This window comes from Sceloporus undulatus, chromosome 9 (assembly GCF_019175285.1).
Source record: "Sceloporus undulatus isolate JIND9_A2432 ecotype Alabama chromosome 9, SceUnd_v1.1, whole genome shotgun sequence".
NCBI lineage: Eukaryota > Metazoa > Chordata > Lepidosauria > Squamata > Phrynosomatidae > Sceloporus > Sceloporus undulatus.
Genome location: NC_056530.1, coordinates 32,788,522 through 32,810,208, shown reverse-complemented (window position 1 = coordinate 32,810,208; position 21,687 = coordinate 32,788,522). Strand labels below are relative to the sequence as shown.

At 42.7% G+C, this 21,687-nt stretch overlaps 1 protein-coding gene across 2 annotated transcripts in view; it reads left to right on the top strand.

Annotated features, from left to right (window-relative positions):
* Nucleotides 1–21,687, top strand: part of EML3 (EMAP like 3) — a 40,223-nt gene that overhangs the window by 14,759 nt on the left and 3,777 nt on the right. The window contains exons 2-20 of one of the 2 annotated variants that reach the window (XM_042440232.1): nucleotides 933–1,023; nucleotides 2,406–2,588; nucleotides 3,145–3,232; nucleotides 4,882–5,463; nucleotides 8,715–8,822; nucleotides 9,378–9,406; nucleotides 10,886–10,921; nucleotides 11,213–11,336; nucleotides 12,542–12,691; nucleotides 13,782–13,851; nucleotides 14,571–14,681; nucleotides 15,451–15,546; nucleotides 15,782–15,916; nucleotides 17,224–17,362; nucleotides 18,233–18,384; nucleotides 19,589–19,714; nucleotides 19,807–19,938; nucleotides 21,125–21,192; nucleotides 21,524–21,612. In XM_042440232.1, coding sequence (XP_042296166.1) covers nucleotides 966–1,023; nucleotides 2,406–2,588; nucleotides 3,145–3,232; nucleotides 4,882–5,463; nucleotides 8,715–8,822; nucleotides 9,378–9,406; nucleotides 10,886–10,921; nucleotides 11,213–11,336; nucleotides 12,542–12,691; nucleotides 13,782–13,851; nucleotides 14,571–14,681; nucleotides 15,451–15,546; nucleotides 15,782–15,916; nucleotides 17,224–17,362; nucleotides 18,233–18,384; nucleotides 19,589–19,714; nucleotides 19,807–19,938; nucleotides 21,125–21,192; nucleotides 21,524–21,612 — 2,476 coding nt within the window. In that variant the 5' untranslated portion in view covers nucleotides 933–965. The remainder of the gene's footprint in view (nucleotides 1–932; nucleotides 1,024–2,405; nucleotides 2,589–3,144; nucleotides 3,233–4,881; nucleotides 5,464–8,714; nucleotides 8,823–9,377; nucleotides 9,407–10,885; nucleotides 10,922–11,212; nucleotides 11,337–12,541; nucleotides 12,692–13,781; nucleotides 13,852–14,570; nucleotides 14,682–15,450; nucleotides 15,547–15,781; nucleotides 15,917–17,223; nucleotides 17,363–18,232; nucleotides 18,385–19,588; nucleotides 19,715–19,806; nucleotides 19,939–21,124; nucleotides 21,193–21,523; nucleotides 21,613–21,687) is intronic. The other variant, XM_042440233.1, reaches the window with a different exon arrangement.

The window sequence follows — 21,687 nt, the reverse complement described above, 5'->3', positions numbered from 1 at the left end:
TTCCCATCCAAATCCAGTCCTATGTAGATTCAGAAATGGAATTTAGATAACCTCCAGAACAATCTGTCCATCCAACTTTAAGGTTTTTAGGAGGAAATTGCCTCATTAAAGGCTGAATGGCAGGAATCAAGGGTCAGAGAAAAGGAGCTAGAAGCCAAGAGGCTATAGAACAAACCAAGCTTGGGAAAATAATTGCTGCTTGGGTAAAATCCCAGACCAGACAGGAAGCCTTTTATAGACCTTCCCATAAGAGTGGGCCCAGTGGTCAGCATGGATGACAGAGCTAGTCTAGAGTCTGGGAAAGTTGTTGTTGTGTGCCTTCAAATCATTTCCGATTTATGGTGACCCCGAGGCAACCCAATCGTAGAGTTTTCTTGGCAAATTTCTTTTGGTGACTCTAAGGCAACCCTATCATGGGGTTTTCTTGGTAGACCCCTCAAAAAAATGCAGTCGGATGCATTTGAAATGCAGGTGAACAACAAAGATTCAACCTGAATTTATCCTGGATTATTTTCACCATCTGAATTGACCCATTGACTCCATCTTTGTGAAATCGAAGGCTTTCGCAGCTGGTGTCCATAGTTTTCTGTGAGTTTTTTGGCCTGCATCGCCATGCTTTGGAATGATTTATTCTTGAGCCTGGTATCTTCAGAATGTGGTGGCATGGACGCTTGTAGAATATATATATACACATACACACACTTGTGTGACCTATGGTTGGGAGGAAGTGATTTACATGTTAATCTGTATGTTACTGTAAATCGCTTCTTCCCAACCAAGAGTCGCACAACTATATATACAAGCTTCTATGCCACCACCCTCTGAAGATGCCAGCCACACATGCAGGCAAATGTCAGGAATAAATTCCCCTAGAATGCAGCCACATAGCCCAAAAAAACCACAGAAAATGATGACTCCATCTTTATTCGCAGTGCTGAGACATGTGAGCTACACAACACACAGAGATGCGTAGAGATGCGATTCCATTAAAAAACCCCAGTGTGAAGAACAAAACCGGAATATGTGAGTGAGATTATTCGCATCGTCATGCTAAAAAAACAAAATGTCTGAATACTCCCTAGATGGCTGCTTCTGGTTTGCTGAACAGCATGCACACACTGTTTGTGCTTTTGTGACATGTTCTAATTCATGCTGAACTAAGTTATAGAGAAAGATCACTAGTAGCATGCAGTTAAAGAGTGTGGTTTTGAACCTGCCTTTTAAACATGTTGAATATGAAGTGGGTACTAAGATGTTAATGGTCTGAGTACAGTGGTCTTGTGTATTTGCACCCATGGTTCTCTGCCTCCTGCATGAATCCTCCAAACCCCCGTGGGGCAACAGATTTTGCTGCTCTGTTGTTCAGGGGGCTTGTGTTTTGTGCCTGGCGTCAGGAATGTCTGGGGCGGGAGCCATTTCCTCCCAACTTCCCCGGTCTTTGGCTGCCAGTACAAACAAGGCTCACTAGGCATGAGGCAAGAGCTGGGCTTGGTGCCTGCAAGATGGAGGTCAGAGTTCCTACCTTGAACCAAACAAACCTCTCCCTTTCTTCCCTGTGAACTGTGGCACTCCCTGCCTGGATTGGGAAACCTTAAAATCTCTCCCCGCTGTGTTAATTATAGAGAATGATCACTGTGTGTGGTTCTCTTTTTTCATGCAGTAAACAAGGACCTGCTGTTTTTGGCACACCAGCATGCAAAGTTCAGAGCTACACAGAACTCTTTTGCTTAGCATTCTCTGAAGATGTCAGCCACAGATGCTGGCGAAACATCAGGAATAAGCTCTTCTAGAACATGGCCACATAGCCCGAAAAAACCACAAAAAACTCTTTTGCTTGTTAGTCCCATAGAACCATAGAATCATGTAGTTGGAAGAGACTACAAAGGCCATCCAGTCCAACCCCATTCTGCCATGCAGGAACTCACAATCAAAACATCCTCGACAGATGGCCAGCCAGCCTCTGTTTATAGACCTCCAAGGAAGAAGACTCCACCACTCTCTCCAAGGGACTGTGTTCCACTGTTGAACAGCTCTTATTGTCAAGAAACTCCTCCTAATGTTGAGGTGGAACCTCTTTTCCTGGAGCTTGCATCCATTGTTCCGTGTTCTAGTCTCTGGAGCAGCAGAAAACAAGCTTGCTCCCTCCTCAGTGTGACATCCCTTCAAATACTTAAACAGGGATATCATATCACCCCTTAACCATCTCTTCTAAGATGCCCAGCTCCCTAAGTCTTTCCCCATAAGGCCTGGTTTCCAGACCCCTCATCATTTTGGTCGCTTTGTATATATATTTTAATATTTTCAAGTCATGGATTCTTGAATCTGTGGATGAAGAATCCATGGATACAGATACACTCTTTTCTTTCTTGTGTTTAATCATAGCATGGTTACTTTCTCTTTGTTAGGTGACAGCCTCTTGGGTGACAACAATATCATGCCTCACCAAGACTGGCTCACTAACCTTGACTCCCGACTGCGAAGCCAAGAAGAACAGCTGACGCTGGTGAAGTCAGCATTGGCAGATGCCCTGAGAAGGCTTAGCTTCTATGACCAGCAGATCCCTCTGCTCAGACAGCAATTGCTTGAAGGTGAAGCTCGTGAGAAGTGCCAGAAGGAGTGGGGAATTCTGGAAAGTATAGGTCCAGAGGGTACATTTCTGCCACTGGTGACACTGAGATCCCCTGGTCTTTGCCTTCTTCCTATTGCTTCTTGTTAGCTGGCCTAGCACTAACAAGGAAAAGGCATCTTCCCCTCTATTTGCCTGTTCCTTCCAGACAGCAGTATTCAGAACCAGTTCCAGGTTCAAACAGCATCCAGCACAGACTAGCTAGAAAACTCTTCCAAGAAAATGGAGTCCTAGCAAGTATCAAAGGAAGCCAGGTTTCATGTTGGCCCTGGCGGTGGTGCAGAACAAAATGGGGAGAGGACAAATGAACCATTGGTAAGGAAATGGGCAGACTCAAGTGTTTGCCAGGGTGGCGTAACTTAGAGCAGAACATTTTATCCAAAAACCTCCCAAAAGTTAAAGCTGTAGCTGGCTAGAATGGGGTTGGGAAGTCTATGTAGTTGCACATTTGTGAAGTTGGGTATATATTGTATGTCAGTTTGTTGCAGCAAATATAGATGCTTCTTCTTCCTCTGCAGCAAATTCTGGTGTGTCAGATACCAAAGACCCTGCAATCCTTCCACAAGGAAAAAATGCTCTTGGGATCCTGCCCCCTATCCTCTCCAGGTACTTAACTTGATTTCTTGAAAGGGAGAAATGCAGGTGACAATAAAGATAGCACATATTGGTGGTGGTAATGAGAGGGGAAGAGAGACACCTGAAGCCAGAGTTTGGATAAATTATTTGGGAAGGGGGATTGCAATTCCCAGATTCCTTCAGCCAGCATGGCCATTGTAGTACAATGGTCCCTTGATATCCACTGGGTTTTGGTTCCAGGACCCATTGTGGATATCAAAATCTGTGGTTGCTCAAGTCTCTTAATGGCCTGTTACAGACTGCCAAAATAAAGCTGCTTTGCGTCTCTGTGGAGGTATGCTATTTAAATGATGCATGGGTCCTAAGAGTCCAGAGGTCGCACCAAAGCCACACTCCATTCCCAAGCACTGGAGTGCAGCTTTTGGTGCAGCTTCCGGATTCTTAGGATACATGCATCATTTAAATAGCATACCTCCAAAGAGACCCGAAGCAGCTTTATTTTGGCAGTCTGTAACAGGCCAATGTTTCATTATGTATGTGCAATTATAAGTTTCCCAAAATATGGGAAATATCCAAAATACAGAACACTTCTGGTTCCAAGCATTTTGGGTCCTCTACCTGTATAACTTTAAATTTCAGGATCTTGTCTAGTTCTTCCATAGCTGCCCTTCTGACTCCTAGTCTTCTGATTTCTTGGCTGCAGTCTCCATTCTGATTAATGACTGAGCCAAGGTATAGAAAATCTTTAACTTTGTAATGTTCTGTCTCTATTTAACTCAATAACCAGGCTTCATGGACGAATGAGAAAGAGTTTATTGCAGCAGATCAGAACAGAAGTACATCTTTTGCCAGAACTGAGTTACACACATTAATTTCACGATTAAAACCCCTTGCAAGCACTGCTCCTTCCCAACCATGCACATTCGATTCTCAAAGCAAGAGACCTTTGATTCTCACAATAACTAGCTGTGTCTGTATCCTCCCTTTCCAAATACTAGGCCTCTTCTAGCACATTCTACTGTTATGTCTAAAACACAGTAAAAGCACAGCTAACTAACATGGCAGAGGGAACCTTTAGAATTGACTCTGACATTGTCCCCTCCAGACAATTCTTCCTCCCTACAGAGGAAAGAGTAAATGCATAACACTTAAGCAAAGCAAACAAAACCTCAGCATTATGGCATTAAACATCAAAACCCAGAATCATACGACACTTTAGGTTGACCCAGGTTTGTCAAGACACATCTGATGGAACTTTTAAATCACTTTAGAGATGCCCTGACATGAATGTCTGATACTCATTCAGAGTGTTATTGGGGAAAGTCTTTCTATTGCACAAAGCACTGTAAATGTCTTGTGTGCATGCCGCACTTGGAAAAATTCAAAGATACAGTCGTGTTAGTCTGTCGAATCCATATGTAGAGAGATCTTGTAGCACCTTTGCATCTGACGAAGTGGACTGAAGTCTATGCTGCCAACTTCTTTATTTTAGTTGGTCTCAAAGGTGCTACAAAAGCACTTGGAAAAGTTAAATAACTCCCAGGATCACCAGCTAATAGCCCTGCTGAGAGGGGATTCTGGGAGTTATCTAGAAAAGTTGCTTTCCCAAGCTCTGTTTGTTTGCAACCGTAAGTGAAACAAACTGGTGTTCCTCGGTTAATTCTGTGTTTCAATTGTAGTTCATCTGCTGTACAGCAGCCACCAAGCAGCAAGGAGTTGGTGCCCTGGAATGACAGCTTGCTGAGGTTGAAACAAGTCAGCATTGGGACACAGACAGAAGAGTCTACTGTATTGCCCGCCAAGCAGGGACAGTGCCTCAATAATGGATACCTTCAGCAGATCGCTGAGAGCTCGGTTGTTAGAGAAAAACCCATTCAGGATCACTCCAGCACGAGGGAAGCAGACTCCCCCAAGGGTCTTACCTGTGGAGGTCTTCCAGAAGAGCTGGTTAAGAACTCCTTTGGGCCAAAAAACTATGGAGGAGGCCAGGACTTGGGCTTGAAGAATCAAAATATCCAGGAAGAACCTCAGGGTCAAGGCCTTGTTTGTTGTCATCCGAACACTTGCCCCCATGAATTTCAAGATGTCGGAGAGCCTCCACCCAAAGATGGCATGGACAAAGACATGGGCACCGCACAGTCCCCACCTTCAGCCCAGCCGCCATCCCCTGAGCCTCTCTCAGAAGGAGGGAGTAGCAGCAGCAGCACACCTGCCTCCCCAATTCCTGCTGTTCAAAATGTGATGTCCAGCAAGAAAGAGCTGTAAGTATCAAGATGGGGGTCTTGTCCAGAAGAAATGGAAAGAGTTTTTACAAATAGATTCATGTGGATTCTCATGTTCTTTTGTTTTGTAAGTTGTATTCCTCAGCCATCTTCCTAGTAGCCATTTCCAAAAGAAAAGCCATTGTTTAAAATGGATTAGAACCTTTGGACTTCCAGATATTTATGCAGTTTAGGCTGCATCTATAGAAATATAGTTTCTAGATCAAGGGACATAATAGTGCCACTCTGTTTTGCTTTGGTCAGGCCTCAACTGGAATACTGTGTCCAGTTCTGGGCACCACAATTCAAAAAGATGTTGAGAAGCTGGAACTGTGTCCAAAAGAGGGTGACTAAAATGGTGAAACCATCAAGCCCTATGAGGAGAGACTTAGGGAGCTATGTATGCTTAGTCTGGCGATTAGAAGGTTAAGAGGTGATATGATAGCCCTGTTTAAGTACTGCATATACTCATGTATAAGACTAGAATTTTTAGTCAAAAAACTGACCCAGAAAACCTAGGTCGACTTATTCACAGGCTAATATAAGTACTATACTTTAACTCTTATTAAAAAGGGAACCATCCCCTGAAAGGCAAGAGTACAATCTGTCCTGGAAGCACTGACTTCCCTCTGCTCCTTCCTTCAAGCCTTTAGGGTGAGCCAAAACAGTTATGCCTGCCATAATTTTGTAGGTTCTTTGGCATTGTTTTCCTTTGCTTCATCATTTAGATCCTTTGTTGCATGTCCCTAAGTGTTTTACCCTCGACTTATCCAAGAGTCATATAGAACACCCATAATTTTGCTCCTAAAACCTGCCCTTGACTTATACATGAGGTTGACTTGTAGTTGAATATATACGGTATTTGAAGGGGTGGCATATTGAGAATGGAGCAAGCTTGTTTTCTGCTGCTCCAGAGACTAGGACATGGAGCAATGGTTTCAAACTACAGGAAATGAGATTCCACCTAAACATTAGGAAGAACTTCCTGACAGTAAGAGCTGTTTGACAGTGGATCTGAGACCCCCTTTCTCCCTGAATAAAGATGTGAAGTGGGATCTGGAGCAGGCTGGAAAAGGAGACTTGGGACTGTTTTTTAATGATCCACCTCCTTTCTCCTTCTTTCTTATCTTTCCACCTGTTTGCTCTGTGTCCTCCTCTGTGTCTATCTTTCTTGGCTGAATTGAAGGTTTGGTAAAAACCATGCTCTATTTGCAGCTGTGGGCAGAGCATAGCCCCCGCAAAACCAGACCAAAAGGTGCCTCTTGAGTATGGAGAAGGCCCAGCTGCTTGCTGCTGCTTCTCTTTGCAATAAGGCATGGCTTAGAATAACTTTCTTTCAGTTCATGCTTTTTTTGCAAGGATGAAATCATACCTAAGCTACGCTGCAAGGGATACAGATTGTGTTGAAAATGCAATATGCTTTATTTGCTTTTATAGCTATGGGAGGAATGCTTAAGCTGTGTTTTGTACCACACCTTGCTCCAAATTAAGGCGCATAATGCTCAAGGCTGATTAAGTTATTTTGGAACTCAGACAAAAAGTGACTTCCCCATTCCCTGCAGGTAAAAATAGAAAAATATTGTTGTTAAATAACCAGCAATGTGTTGCCTTTTCCAGCTGCCTGGAGTGGATGCCACATTCTGCAGAAGGATTTTCCCCTTCTCCTAAACCTGTATTTGATTGCTTGTTGTTGTGTGCTTTCAAGTCGTTTCTGACTATCATAGCATTTTCTTGGCAAGATTTCAGAGGAGTTTGGCATTGCCTTCCCCTGAGGCTGAGAGAGTGTGACTTTCCCAAGGTCTCCCAGTGGGTTTCATGGCTGAGCTGGGAATCAAACCCTGGTCTCCAGAGTCATAGTTCCAGACGCAAACCACTCTGCCACACTGGCTCTCATTTGATCACTTAAATCTTTAAAATAAACTTCAGTCAACAAAGTAGATTATTTCCTAGGCATTGCTTCTTTAACAGAAAATTTGATAGCAGAGGTAGAAATAATATGGGGAAAAAACATATTCCTGTTGTGTGCATATGTGTGCCTTTGTTCTTTCATCACTCTCCACTTTTTCTTACAGTTTCCATTTTGCTGGCCAAATGTATTGATATGGTGGAGATAGCTGGCAAGGCAGACCTATCTCTTTCCCCCTTTTTTCTCTGTTTTTGCTGTTCATGTCTTCACAGAAAGGGATTCTGGAGGCAGCTGCTGTTTACCTTATCTGCTGTAGGCAGAAACACATAGCTCCAGTAGGAATAGTTGGGATCCCTTTCCTTCCCAGTTCAGGCTTTATTATATTCTTTAATGCAGACTTATTGCTGCAACCCAGCACTGGAAATCTGTGTTTCTCCAGCCCCCTTCACCATCCCAGTGCCAATGCAGCTAAAAAAACACATCCAATTAGATATAGGCAAAAGAAAAAAAAGAGGGGCTGGGTTGACGTAAAAAGAACGTCTTTGTGAGAGGTTTTGTTAACTGCAGTGTACCTGTTAGCAGTTCCCTCTCCTACCCTGATGTTGCATCCAGGAGTATTTTATAGGGCTTGGTTTTCTTGTGAAACACTGCAGATTTAATGGCACCATTGTGATATCTGTGTAAATTAAACACATGGAGTGGCAAATAACCTGAAGAAGACTGTTCAAGTCTATAAAATAGTATGGGTTCACTAAAAAGCCAAAGGTATGCCCTTGGAATACTCCAAAGCTCTTTTGTTGCTATCAGCCATAACAATAAAAAAAATCTGTCTCCTACTTATTTATTACTGTTAAGAAACTAAAAGCAGGATATATAATTCCTCTGCCATGTGTTTTATTCTTGGCAAAACAAAAGAGGGGTTGGTGATTGTGACTGGCTCAGGCTTATCCAGCAAACCATGTCAAATTTAAATCTGGTTTTAGTTCAGCATAAACCCTGTGTTCCAACCTGACGGAACACTTTCCTGCATCCCTTTCCCACCACCCAGCAAAGCAGGTGTCTTCAGTAGTGGGTACCCACTAGTCATCCAAGGTTATCGTTGCTCTGTTTACCTCTCAGGTATACTATAGTTGTGTATTCCTGCACTGGCAAAGGGTTGAACCAGATGGCTTTTGGGGTCCCTTCCAGCTCTATGATTCTATGAAGAAAGTGTCATCATGACTTCTCTTCAAGAAATATAATTATCAATTAGGTTACAAACAGAAAACTAGGGAAAAGGCCGTCTTCAATTTTGTTAAGATGTGACATTCTTCTGAAATGTCTTTTTCCTCTCTTGTTATTCCAGATTGCGAAGAAACAGCTCTTCTGACAAGCCCAGCAGAGCTAAGCACCACCTCTCCAGAAAGGCAGCATCCTCAGCTAACCTCTTGAACCGCTTTGGTAGTCTTGAAAAGTAAGACACACAAAGGTGTACCTCTGTCTGTCTGTCTATCTGTCGATCGATTGATCGTCTAATGCATTTATACCTCTTTTTCCAGTTAGAAAGCCTGTCTGAATTGCTCACAGATAAATAAAAATGGGCAATCCCTGCCCTGAGGCTTATAATACAAAATAACATGACACTTGTGGAGGGATGTTCTCCCCTTTCTTCTGGTCTTGCAGTTGGAAGATGTTTAATAAATCTATATGTATTTGTTCTGATGTCACGAGAGAGAATAGAAAGGCCATTTGTCTGATGTGTATGTTGTGTGCCTTCAGGTTGTTTCTAGTTTATGGTGACCCTAGGGTAGGCAAATCTATCATGGGGTTTTCTTGGCAAGATTGTTCAGAGGAGGGTTGCCATTGCCTTCCTCTGAGGCTGAGAGCATGTGGCTGGCCCAAGGTTACCCAGTGGGTTTCATGGCCGAGCTGCGATTCAAACCCTGATCTCCAGAGTCACAGTCCAACACTCCAACCGCTGCACCATGCTGGACTTACATGTCCTTAATGTTCTCTTTTTTCATTACAGTCGAAACAAGGATCCTTCCCTGAATCCAGGTGAGCTCTGTGGAACAGTAATTGATGTTATTTTTCTCTATAGCCTTCACGGGTTCTTGTTTTGCCCTTTGGGGAGATGTATGCAGCTACCTTTCTCATCCACTGAAAACTTTTCTTACTTCCATCTTCTAATCCCATCCTTACCTAGTTTCTTTCTTTAGCTTTCTGATTCCAGTGTAGATCTCAGGAAATGTCCCAAGATTAAGAATTTCACAATTCAGTTCCTAGGGACATATGAAATGCCTCTATTGATGGGGTGGGCAACTCATTTTATGATTCTTTGAATAGAAAACCATAGAAATATTAATTAATTCAAATCTATGGAAGGCTAGGGTGTCTCCTTTAGCCCTTATAGGAGGGCTGTACTTTCTCCTGTAATTTTATTTAATCAACTTTTTTGCCCCAAAATAGCTCTAGAGGGTTTTGGGGGCTATTCCACTATGTTTTGGATTTTTAAAAAAGGCCTCTCTTGCCCCAGGGTCTGTATAAAATGTGCAGAAATGCACCCCTGCTGCTCAAAGCAAATGGCATCAGCAAGTAAGTCCCTAAAAATATACAATTCCTAAATAAAGTTGAGTTAATGTGTTATTTTTGCCAAGTCAAATCATGGAAGTCTGACTTAGGTCTGAGTCAAGAGACTCAAGTCTGCATCACTGAATCCTGCTGGTTAATTTCATCTATAGTAGACCAAGTTCATCAATTTTTGAATGGTAAATTAATAGTTAGGCAAATCCAACAGATTTAATGGCTCTTTTCTAGTCAGCACTAATAACCAGATCTGGGCCTCTGTGTGGTTTCTAGTGTACAGCCTACGATACAAAGATCCTGCAAAAGTGGGATTATTTTCAGACAATGTCCCCTGGCATTGCCATTATCATGGACTTAACCTGTGATTAAAATGGCAAAAATCTTTTTACTTTGGAGATTTTACCGAAAGTAAAAAGTGGCCAAAAGCAGACAAAATGCGCACTTTAATTCACGGGTTAAGTACAGGATAATGGCGATGTTGAGGGACATTGTCTGAAAACAGTCCCACTTTAACCCTAATTTGTCCATGGGATTTGGGCACTTCCTTCCTGTGTGATAAACTCCTTACACAGAACAAGAAACATATTCAGGGGTAGAAATATTGGTCATGGAGCAAAATACAAAATTCATAAAACTGTGATACTTTTATGGGGCCAACTAAAAAGACCCAAAATATATCATGCAAGCTTTCAAAGCTTCACTGGATTCTTCATCAAACAGAGGTTTTAAACATATAGGAGAGGGGAAAATGACAATGTTAGAATCTCAGGTCTACATTTTGTCTTAAGGTGGACCATTTGAGCCTCTAAATTCAATCCCCAATCCCTGTCACAGACCATGTGTAAAAGGCAAGCATGGCATCAGTTATAACAACTGTGGCAGGGGGTTTCTTTTCACTAACAAAATACTTAACACTTCCTTTCTTTATTCTTGTTCTCTTTCTTTCTGCAGGACCATGGAGCACACGACGTGGGAATTATAATCTAGGTGAGTCTTCTTGAAACAGTTTATTGAAGCGTTTGGGAACACAGAGCATGCAAGGATAAGTAGAAAATGGTCTCAAGTCTGATAGCAGGTTGGCTTTCCTTAACCAAAGTTAAGAAAAGTTACTTTTTGGAATACACTTCCCAGAATTTCCCAGCAAATATGGCTAATGGCCATGTTGGCTGAGGGATTCTGTTAACTGTAGTATAAAAAGGAACGGTTCAAGTTCGGCACTTAGGATCTCTCCAGGACAACATCCCATTCGCTCTCTTTTTTTTTTTTAAATCTCTTTAGAAGGACTTTCTACCAAGATGTTCCTGCGTGGCCGTCCCATCACCATGTACATCCCATCAGATTTCCCCAACTATGAGGATTTGCGCATGGAACTGCCAACTGAGAAGCTGCAGCTGGACTGGGTGTATCCTTGGAATAAAGGGACTGTGTTCCTTCCCCTTCCCTCACAGACCTTCCTGATAGCATAGCAGCACGAACATTTCAAAAATTTCCTCACAACTGTGTATCCTCCAAAATGAATTTAATAAAGTTTGCAGCCTTACAACAAAGGAATAACATCATGATGATGAGGGTGAGGATGACGATGAGGAAATTTATCTCACCTTTCCTTCAAAAGGGTCAGAATAGCTTATATGATATCCCTATGCACTTTTATCCCCCCTTTTAGCCTTCTGTGAGACATTGTGTGCGGCAGAGCCAGTTTGCTGTAGTGGTTTGAGTGTTAGACTATGGCTCTGGAGACCAGGGTTTAATTCTCATCTGGGCCCTGAAATCCGCTGGGTAAGTCACATGTTGTCAGCCTCAGGGGAAGACAATGATAAACCTTCTCTGAACAAATCTTGCACAAAAAAGGCCATGATAGGGCTGTCATAAGTCGGAAATGACTTGAAGGCACACAACAACAAGGTAGGCTAGGCTGAGTGACAACAACTGGAGCGAGGTGACTGTAAATTTTGTGAGAAAACAGGGATTTGGTACTGGGTTTCTGTGCTTTAAGCCCAGTACTTGAACCAGGGATGAACAGAAGATATAGCAGGATCTACTAGTACATCTTTCTATAAGTTGTACTAGATCACCATGGATTCGTACTTCCTAACTGCATTAGTAGCAGCAGGAAATTTCACCAGTAGCAGAATTAAAATTATTCCCGCCTCCCCAGCTACATTTGGCTGCTTAAATCCAGAAAGTTTGTGAGTGGACTTTTGTCTAAAATTGATTATGGGTTGAGGTTGGTTCTAGTAAGGGAAACAAATTCCTTAGACACTGTCTTCTTTAATTGTATGTCTCCTGTACCCAGCTTTAGTTGATCTTGGGAGTTCTCAAAACAAAACTGTAAATCTATCAAGTCTGAAATCTGCCCTTTCCAGGACCACAATAAATGTGACAGTGGATTACTTAACTATATGTTCTGCTATATGTTCTGTGTCAAATGCTTTATAGATAGTACTGGCAGGCCTGTATGGGGATTATAGGGCTTGTAGCAGGTCAGAATAGGGAAGGTGGTGACAAAGCAGTAGTTTCCATCCAATGTTGTGTGCTTGATCAGCCCAGCATCCTTGTCTTCGCTGCTCTCCATTTGTTTGCTTTGCTCCTTGACAGTCATTCCAGTTATGGTTACCGTGGCCGTGACTGCCGCTCCAATCTCTATGTCTTGACCTCTGGAGAGCTGGTCTACTTCATTGCCTGTGTAGTTGTGTTGTATCACATCCAGCGCCGCACACAACGCCACTATCTAGAGCATACTGACTGTGTTCGCTGGTGAGTTGCTGGAGTCTAGAAAAATCTCCCCACCATGAGAAGATGGTGACAAATTAGGAAACAGACATATGACAACACCATGCCCACAAGGATGGACCTTACAAGCCAGATTGCTTGCTCCTGCATTGCTGAAAAAAGACAAGTGGATGGGCTGTTTTTCAGTGCACAGGCTGGAAACAGCTAATAGTCAGGTACAAGAGCTGCCAAGACAGCAGAGCATGCCTGACTCTGGAATAGGAGTGGCTGGTCAATCCATCACCAGAAGAATAGTGAAACAATTTTGGGTTATACCGACCCTCTGGTATCTGCTTTGAGTTGAAAGAGAGTTCTGCTAGTGCTGGACCATAGTTTGGTACAGGCAGAGCTCGTATTCAGCTTGGAATAGTTGCGGGAAAAGATACAGTTCAGAGTGTGTTCCCTGCCCTGGCTGTGGCAGATCTATCTGCTGCTCCTGCTGGAAGATGTGATCTCTGAGATTGTGAGGGTAGAAATTATGGCCGGCAGGATGGGCTAAAGAATGCCTCAAAGTCACCAGTGCTCAGGTCTGATGAGCATGGGTGTGTTGGCTGTCTGTCTCAGGTTCCTCAAGATGGGAACTCCAGATACCTTTCAAAATTCACTACCACATGTCTAGACTGCAGTAGTTCTGAGCTTGGAAAATGACAACCTTTCCCAGTGGGCAGGCCAGCTAAAAGATTTCAGTGTTGTAGCCTAAAAAAGTAACTTTTCCAGCCTCTGGTCTAGCCAATCTCAACATTTAGCAGCAGAAATACAGCATGCATCTATAATGTACTATAATATAATGCAGTGCTGGTTGATTGATTAACTGATTGACTGGCTGTAAATTGGTTGCATTGGGGGTTTAAGCTCTGCTCACTACTGGATTCTGTGCTGTTGTTGTGGACTCCATGGGATGTCTGACTTCTGCTGACTGCTAATGTTGAGCCAGCATTTTGGTGTTATAATCCTACACACCTGGAAGGTGCCAGCTTGTGGAGATGTTGCGAGGGGGAAACAGTTTGGATGGCATTATAATGGAACCAAATGATTGTGGAGCTGCTTTTTCTCATTTATTCTATGTTCTTTGCAGCCTTGCTGTACATCCAGATCGAGTCCGTGTTGCCTCAGGGCAAATGGCTGGTGTGGACAAGGATGGAAAGGTAAACCCCTAGAATTGGGAATGTTTGGAGTTTAAGATGAGATGTTGTAATTTGCCCTTCTCCAGCAAATACTATCTTAAAAGTACTGCCTCATTTCTTTTTCTTTTCTTTCCTCACCATTACTTTATCCTTTTTATTAAAAATAGAATGACATTTCTTAAGGAAAATGGAATGTCACTTCCTAAGGAAGCCAGGATGGGAAATATTTGGTCATCCATATGTTCTGGACTATATCTCTCACAACCCATTATTGGGCAGGACTGATGGGAAGTGGAGGCCAAAATATCTGAGGGTACAAAGGTTCTCCACTTCTGATCTGAGCAATCCCTCAGAAGTTATTCTAGAAATGTGCTTTCAAACACAGTGGATAGTTTCACTGTTGTACGTCTGAACATTTAATACTTGAATCCTGTTGATTGGCAGGAAACATTGCAATACATTGTACTGATGAATTTGCATCAGTAGTGGAGAATCATTTGACTCTGCCAATATTTTGGCCTCCACTTTCCATCAGCCCCACCCAATAATGGCTTGTGGGAGATATAGTCCTGAACATATGGGTGATCAAATATTTCCCATCTTGGCTTAGATGATTAATTTGAGTTCATTAACTGCTAGTACCTGTGTGGTTTGGCTATCCTGTTTTCGGCCTTTGCCACTTCATAATTCTGATATCTGGGGATACTGACCATTTCCCTTTTTTGTTCCCTTCCTTGCAGCCTCTGCAACCATTTATTCACATCTGGGACTCATCCACCCTTCGTACCCTGCAACAAATTGGCCTGGGGAACTTTGAGAGAGGAGTTGGCTCCCTCGCTTTCTCCACTGCAGTGAGAATTACCATCCTTTCATAGTACTATTACCAGCGCTTGGAACGCTAAGTTTAAAAATTAGTTCATTTTGTTAACTGTGAGATTTTTAAGAATTGTAATTATAATTGTCCAATGTTATTGTTCATTATTACTTTTAAAGAAATCATAGGTAGTCTGCAAATCAAGTTCCTGGTCCATGCAGAACCTTGCCAGTCTGCACACACAAAAGTTCCCTACCTCTATGCTTAGCCAAAGTTTATGTTAGCCATGTTGTTTTAGCCACATATTCTCTTGTAGTTGGCCAAAGAGAACCTTATCGTATTTCTTTCTCCACGTGACTTCAAAGCACTTTCATTCTCTTCCAGTTGTAAAAGTGTGGAAGAGGGTGATAAAAATGTCCCTTTTGCCAAATGGACTTTTCTTGGCAAAAGGGACACTTCTGCAAGATGCTCACCCTCACTTTTACAACTGGAAGAGAATGAAAGTGCTTCAATATCACGAGGAGACAAAAAGATAAATGTGCTTCCCTCCATTTGCCTCCCAGGTTTGTTTTTAATATAACAAGGTTCAGAAACTACCTTTTCTTTCTACCGTTTCTGGCCTGCTTCTCTCTCACTCCTTTTTCCAATTCCTGTCAAATTATGTGAACGAAATGGGACAGTTGCACAGTATAAACCTCATCTGGAAGTGCTCCAGTCCTAAGAATAGCCCCAGGTCCAAACCTAGTCCTCTGTGCTTTACTGTAGGCCTAACTAGGACCTCACATGATAACTTATTATCCTTCCAGGACAACGGGGCATACCTTTGTGTGGTGGATGAGTCCAATGAGCACATGTTGTCTGTTTGGGATTGTGCCCGTGGCATCAAGCAGGCTGAGATCAAGGTAAACAACAGTGAACTTCAACATGCACAATCTGGCCTTGCTGGGTGGGGTGGGTTAAAAGAATGCAAAATCATTGGAGAGGGGAAATGGAACCAGAGTATCCAGAAATGGGGATTGCTGGCTGGCTGCAGGTCCCAATATATTCCATTGGATCATTAACCTCATCACTCTGGTATCTTCTCCCTTTGTTTTTCTCTCTACCCCTGCTCATCCCTACCCCCATTACACTTTACAGAGCACTAATGAATCTGTCCTGACAGTGGAGTTTAATCCCCAAGACAGCAGCAATATTATCACCACTGGAAAATCACATGTCTATTTCTGGACCTGGAGCGGAAACAGCCTGACCAAGAAACAGGGCATCTTTGGGGTGAAGCTCTTGGTGTGGGGAGGGTTAGGGTTTCTGGTGAGGTTGCAAATTTAAAGGAAGAAAAGGGGATGGCGATGACTCAAATACCAAGTCAAGAACGGGCACATGGGTTCAGTCCCACCTTTTAGCTCTGCGTTGGATACATGGGTGCTAGGTATGATGAAGACACTACTTGTCACATACTCATGGACACCCTGTCACAGAAATAAATTGGAGTAACAAGCACATGAAGTTTTCACATTCTGAAGCCTGTTTCTGGCATACTTTTTAAGCAATTTTTTTCTTCCATTACATTGAGCACGGTCTTAATACTGGTACCTCTGCTGTCAATTGGTTCTTAGTCTGTGAAGTCGAAGGCTTTTATGGCCGGCATCCATAGTTTTTTGTGGGTTTTTTGAGTTAGAAGAGTTTCTAGAACATGGCCACATAGCCCGAAAAACCCAGAAAAAAACAAGGTTCTTAGTCTGTTTCTGCTACCCATTCTTTGACTTTGAATTTCTCATGACTTCCATGCCATGCTTCTCTTAGTTGCTTAGTTGTTTGGCTCAGTTAATATTTCTGTTTTCTGTGGATCTAAGTGCACATGCCAAAAGGCTACATCAGCATTAGTAAAAGTATGCCAGAAGCAGGATGTCTGTGAGTATGTGACAGATAGTGTCTATCATCATACCTAGCACCCATGTATCCAGCATTAGCTATTGCTTGCATTTTATATCTGGAATAAAATTGAATCCTGTTTGGAGTTTGAGTAGAGATGACTTGAGAAATAACGTAAGACATCTGTTTGCCCAAGGCAGAGGTTAAGAGATACTCCCCTCATTTCCATGTACAGAAAATAACTGGATTGGCAAGTAAATCTTACTTCAGTCCTGACAACAGGGTGGTCTGAGCTTGGAAAAACCTTTCAAGACAATAATTCCCTGAAATGGTGGTGGAGATTCTAGGAGATGTAGGCCAAAAGAACTTTTTCAAGCTCTGGGAATAATATTCACCACCAGACCTAAAGGCAGCAGGCTAATTTATGGGGTGCAGGATGGGTCATAAATAGCTCTATTCTTTAAGAGAGGGAGATAATGGTAAGAACTCAGGTGGAATGACTGAAGGTCTGGGGTGGAAGGAACACTGCTCCTGCCACCATTTATCATCTTGCTTCACTCTTTTTATTGGCAGGCCATCCCTAGATGGTAGAAGCAAGCAGGAAGGGCACAGATAAATGTAACTGTGAGAAAAAGGCCCTGCACTTTTGACATCTGAAAATGAAAATATTTCTATAATTACTAACATTTCCCCTTTCCTGATCTTTCCAGAAATACAAGAAACCCAAGTTCATCCAGTGTTTTGTGTTCGACACCAGCAATGATGTGCTCACTGGCGACTCGGAAGGCAACATCCTTACTTGGGCCAGAATGAAGGCTGATAATAGTACCCCAGGCAAAGGAACTAAAGGTAGATAGATATGCCAGGATTAAGGATATGCCAAGACTAAGACTGGGTGCCATAACTGAACATTGGCCTATTAGGGATTCTACTTAGCTGTACCAAATAGATGGTCTAAGCATAGGTGGGAGAGTGGTGGACATGCATGCTTTGAATTAAGAATTGATGTCTCAAGTTAGCAGAATTGGGAAGGACCTCTGCACCAGATATGGAAACCTGTTGTTGGTTGGAATGGAAAATACTGGCCTAGATGGGCCACTTTTCCAGGCTGCTTCTTATATGAATGTGCACAATGTGGCTATAGAGAGTTTTCATCATGGCAGGCCATAACCCAGTGATAGAACATTTGGTTTGCTTACAGAAAGTTCCAAGTTCAGTCCTCAACATTTCCAGACAGGACAGAAGTGTTCAATATGTAAAGTATATTCACATAGATAACAATTAATTATTCAACCAATGGTTACAGAAGTAGCATGATATCATGTTAGCCTTCCAAAGACTCACAAAGCCCTATATATTTCAGAGTAGTAGGTAGAGTAGATTATTCTAAATGGGGCCATTCATGTGTCTAGACTGGCAACTACTTTTCTAGTTTTGTCAAGTGTTATTTACTAATTACACTTGGAGATGCAAGGAATTGAACCTGGAATCTTCTGCATACAAAACTCAGACTCTTCCACTTAGTTGCTGCCACCAATCAGTGGTTGGAAAAGTTAATTTTTTTGGACTACAATTCCTGGAATGCCTTTTTACTCAGAAGCACTCCAGATGGGATCTGGCATCAATCCCTGGCCCTTTTAGCTTAAAATAAAGGGAGGAATTCACTGGACAAGTTCTGGTCATGGAAGTACCCGTCTTTTATTTCATTTCCCTTTGCAGGGACATATCAAATCAGCAAGCAAACACGGGCCCATGAAGGCAGCATCTTCTCCCTCTGCCTGTGTCGTGATGGATCAGTGCTTAGTGGAGGTGGCAAAGACCGGCGTCTGGTCCGGTGGAGCCCTAGTCTCACCCTTTTGCAGGAGGTGGAGGTAAGGCAGAAGCTGAGATTGGCAGCTGGGGAGTGGGAACAGAAGTATAATTTACTTGCAGGATCCATTTTCAGCTTGTCTAGTAATGTAGCTAGCCTTTTTGAAGAGCTTGACCTAGAGCTGATGTTTAGTCTGGAGAAGAGAAGGTTAAGTGGTGATATGATAGCCCTGTTTAAACACTTGAAGGGGTGTCATATTGAGGATGGAGCAAGCTTGTTTTCTGCTGCTCCAGAGAACAGGACCCAGAACAATGGATGCAAACTACAGGAAAAGAGATTCCACCTCAACATTAAGAGGAACCTCGTGACAGTAAGGGCTGTTCGACAGTGGGACACGCTTCCCCAGAGAGTGGTGGAGTTTCCTTCCTTGGAGGTCTTTAAACAGAGGCTGGATGGCAATCTTTTTGGGGTGCTTTGATTGAGACTTCCTGCATGGCAGGGGGGTTGGGCTGCATGGCCCTTGTGGTCTCTTCCAACTCTATGATTCTATGATACTCTTTTTAAAAAATCATTTTTATTAAATATAAACACAATTGCAAACCATTTTTACTTGATCTAGCACTAAATTCCTATTGGTGCATGCTAGAATCGCATTCTATGGATGCAGGCTAGAATAGCATTGGCTTTTTTAGCTGCTGCATCACAGTTGACTCATGTTCAGTTTGTGGTCTACTAAGAATCCTAGATCCCTTTTGCATGTTCTGTTATCAAGCCAGGTGTCTCCCATCCTATGTGTGCAGTTCCTTTTCACTGCCTAAGTATAATACCTTACATCAACATATCATTTTAAAAAAGAACATGTTGACTTGGGTTTTTTGGTTTGATTGTATTTTTTAAGCTGCTTTGGAGCCATCTCTGATGGAGTAAAGATAGGAAAAATTATTAGAATAAAACATGCAAAATAAATAAAAATAATTACATCCCATTGAGTTCCATGTAGGAAAAACATTGTTCAGCAGCAAAAAGCACAATTTCTTTTGGTTTTCAAACGATGCATGTTTATGCATCTGTGCCTATATACAGTATATCTATATAAATACACGTGTATATATATATATATATTGACGTTCCTCAACCTGATATCCTCCTGATCTGTTTGCCTGCAGCACCTCTTCTCCCTAAATCAGTGTTTAGATTGATGAACCTGCATTAAATAAAATTACACATTACAGCTCTACTTGTTGTGTGTATGTGTGCTAACTCAGATCCCGGAGCAGTTTGGTGCTGTGCGCACTATTGCTGAAGGAAACCATGGGGAGCTGCTAGTAGGGACCACACGCAATGCCCTGCTCCTGGGGAGTTTGGCAGATGGCTTCCAGCCCATCATTCAGGTAAGAGGAGCTGGCTGTTGGCAAGACCTCTTCCCCTCCTTGGCCATCCTTTTCTCCTCCGCCACTTGCTGCTCAGCTTTCTTCCTTTGCAGGGGCACACAGATGAACTGTGGGGGCTGGGCACTCACCCTTCACGGGACCTTATTGTAACCTGCGGCTATGACAGGCAGCTCTGCATGTGGGATGGTGGGGAGCACACGCTGGCTTGGAGTGTCATGCTGGAGGTACTGTACCCAGAAAAGTCAGGGAACATGGAGCATGGCCTTTGGAACACAGTCAGTAGCCAGATATGTGTCTGTGGCATGTTTCCATGGAAGTGAGAGTCTCGGCTTTCATTTTGAAAACTCGTGTTTCTGTTAGCATGTTGGCAGTGGCTACTAAAATCTCAGGCATTATAAATCAGAGAGGCTGGGGAAATAAATTTCTAGTGCAATGTAGTAAATTCTTCACTCTCATTGTTTTTATGTCATATGCTGGCCCTGTGGGATAACATTTCCATTTTCTATTTTCTTATTATTTAATTTATTCCCCCCCCCCCCCCATTCTGCCACCAGTTTGGTTTATGCAGTTGGACTCTTTACTTGTACACTTTTAATATAAAACAGATCAGTGTTGCCGAGTTACACCATATTCAACTGCAAATGGAGGATGATATGTTTTTGGGTATATTTTCTCATAGGTGGAGAATCCCTACCCATTAAAAGCATCCCAACTAGTACATCTTATGATGCTGCCCATCAGTTTTATTAGTTGTTGCTATTGTAAAGATAGTTGTAATGTCATTAGTAACATGCATTCAGATTACCTCCCCTCCAAATTATCTGAAAGCAGATCAAGTACATAGGCCAAACTAGATGTCACTACACCCTTTCCATGTCTTTCAATATGGAACTGCCCCAATCACACAGAAAAGGCTGTGTGTGTCTGATGTGCTTCTGGTACCTCAAAGAGGGGTGTGTATGTGGTACTGAGCCATAGGTAGGATTGAGTGTGGCAAAAGGATTCCCACTCGTAGTAGCAGTAGCATTTACATTTCTATACCACTTCATACTTTACTCATCAGTCTCATTCTAAATGGTTTACAACGTGTGAGCCAGTTGCCCCAACAAGTTGGGTACTCATTTTAGCAACGTACGGAAAGGTGCAAGGTTGAGTCAACCCTGGAGCCCTGGGATTGAACTCATAATCTTGTGGCTGCAATACTGGCCTCAGGACTGGCATTTGACCACTGTGCTATCAGGGTTCCCTAGTCTCCTTTTTGTTTGCACAACATGTCCTCTTTCTGTGTGAAGGGGGCAGTTCCAGTCTTTAAATAGGTTGCATTGATGCTGTATCTGGTTTGGCCTAGCCAGTACATCCTATGAATGTACTGAACTATCATAATATGGCCCCTCTTTCTCTGTTCCCTAGGAGACAGGTCTCTGTGCTGACTTCCATCCCAGTGGGAAAGTGGTGACAGTGGGGCTCAGCACTGGACGGTAATTACTTCTCCATCCCAACTCTCTCTTCCCTAGTTAGCCTTCAGCTTTGGTGCAACTGGAAGGGCAGTCCTACATAACTGACAGATAGTTCCAGTGTCTTTTTTGGCTTTGGGAATATCTGCAGAAAAACAGGAGTTCGCTGGGTGTAGCTCCCCCACGTCACATCACAAAGTCAAACGCTGCAGAAAACCTTTGCCTAGTTAGATTACTGATCTTTGTGAAGCTACTAAGGACCAGAAAAACACATAGGATCCTGCTTCAAAGGACTGTGCTTACAAAGCTCATACCTGGCCACTGGCTGCTGAAAATACTTTCTTTTTTTCCACAGCTGGGTGGTAATAGATGCAGAGACACAGCAAGTGTTGTCAGGCTACACAGATGGGAATGAACAACTCTCAGTAGTGCGCTATTCCCCAGGTTAGACTATCATTTACTATTCATATGTGATTTGTTTGTTTTCCAATCTAGTCTCCACCTCTGAGTGTTTTTCTT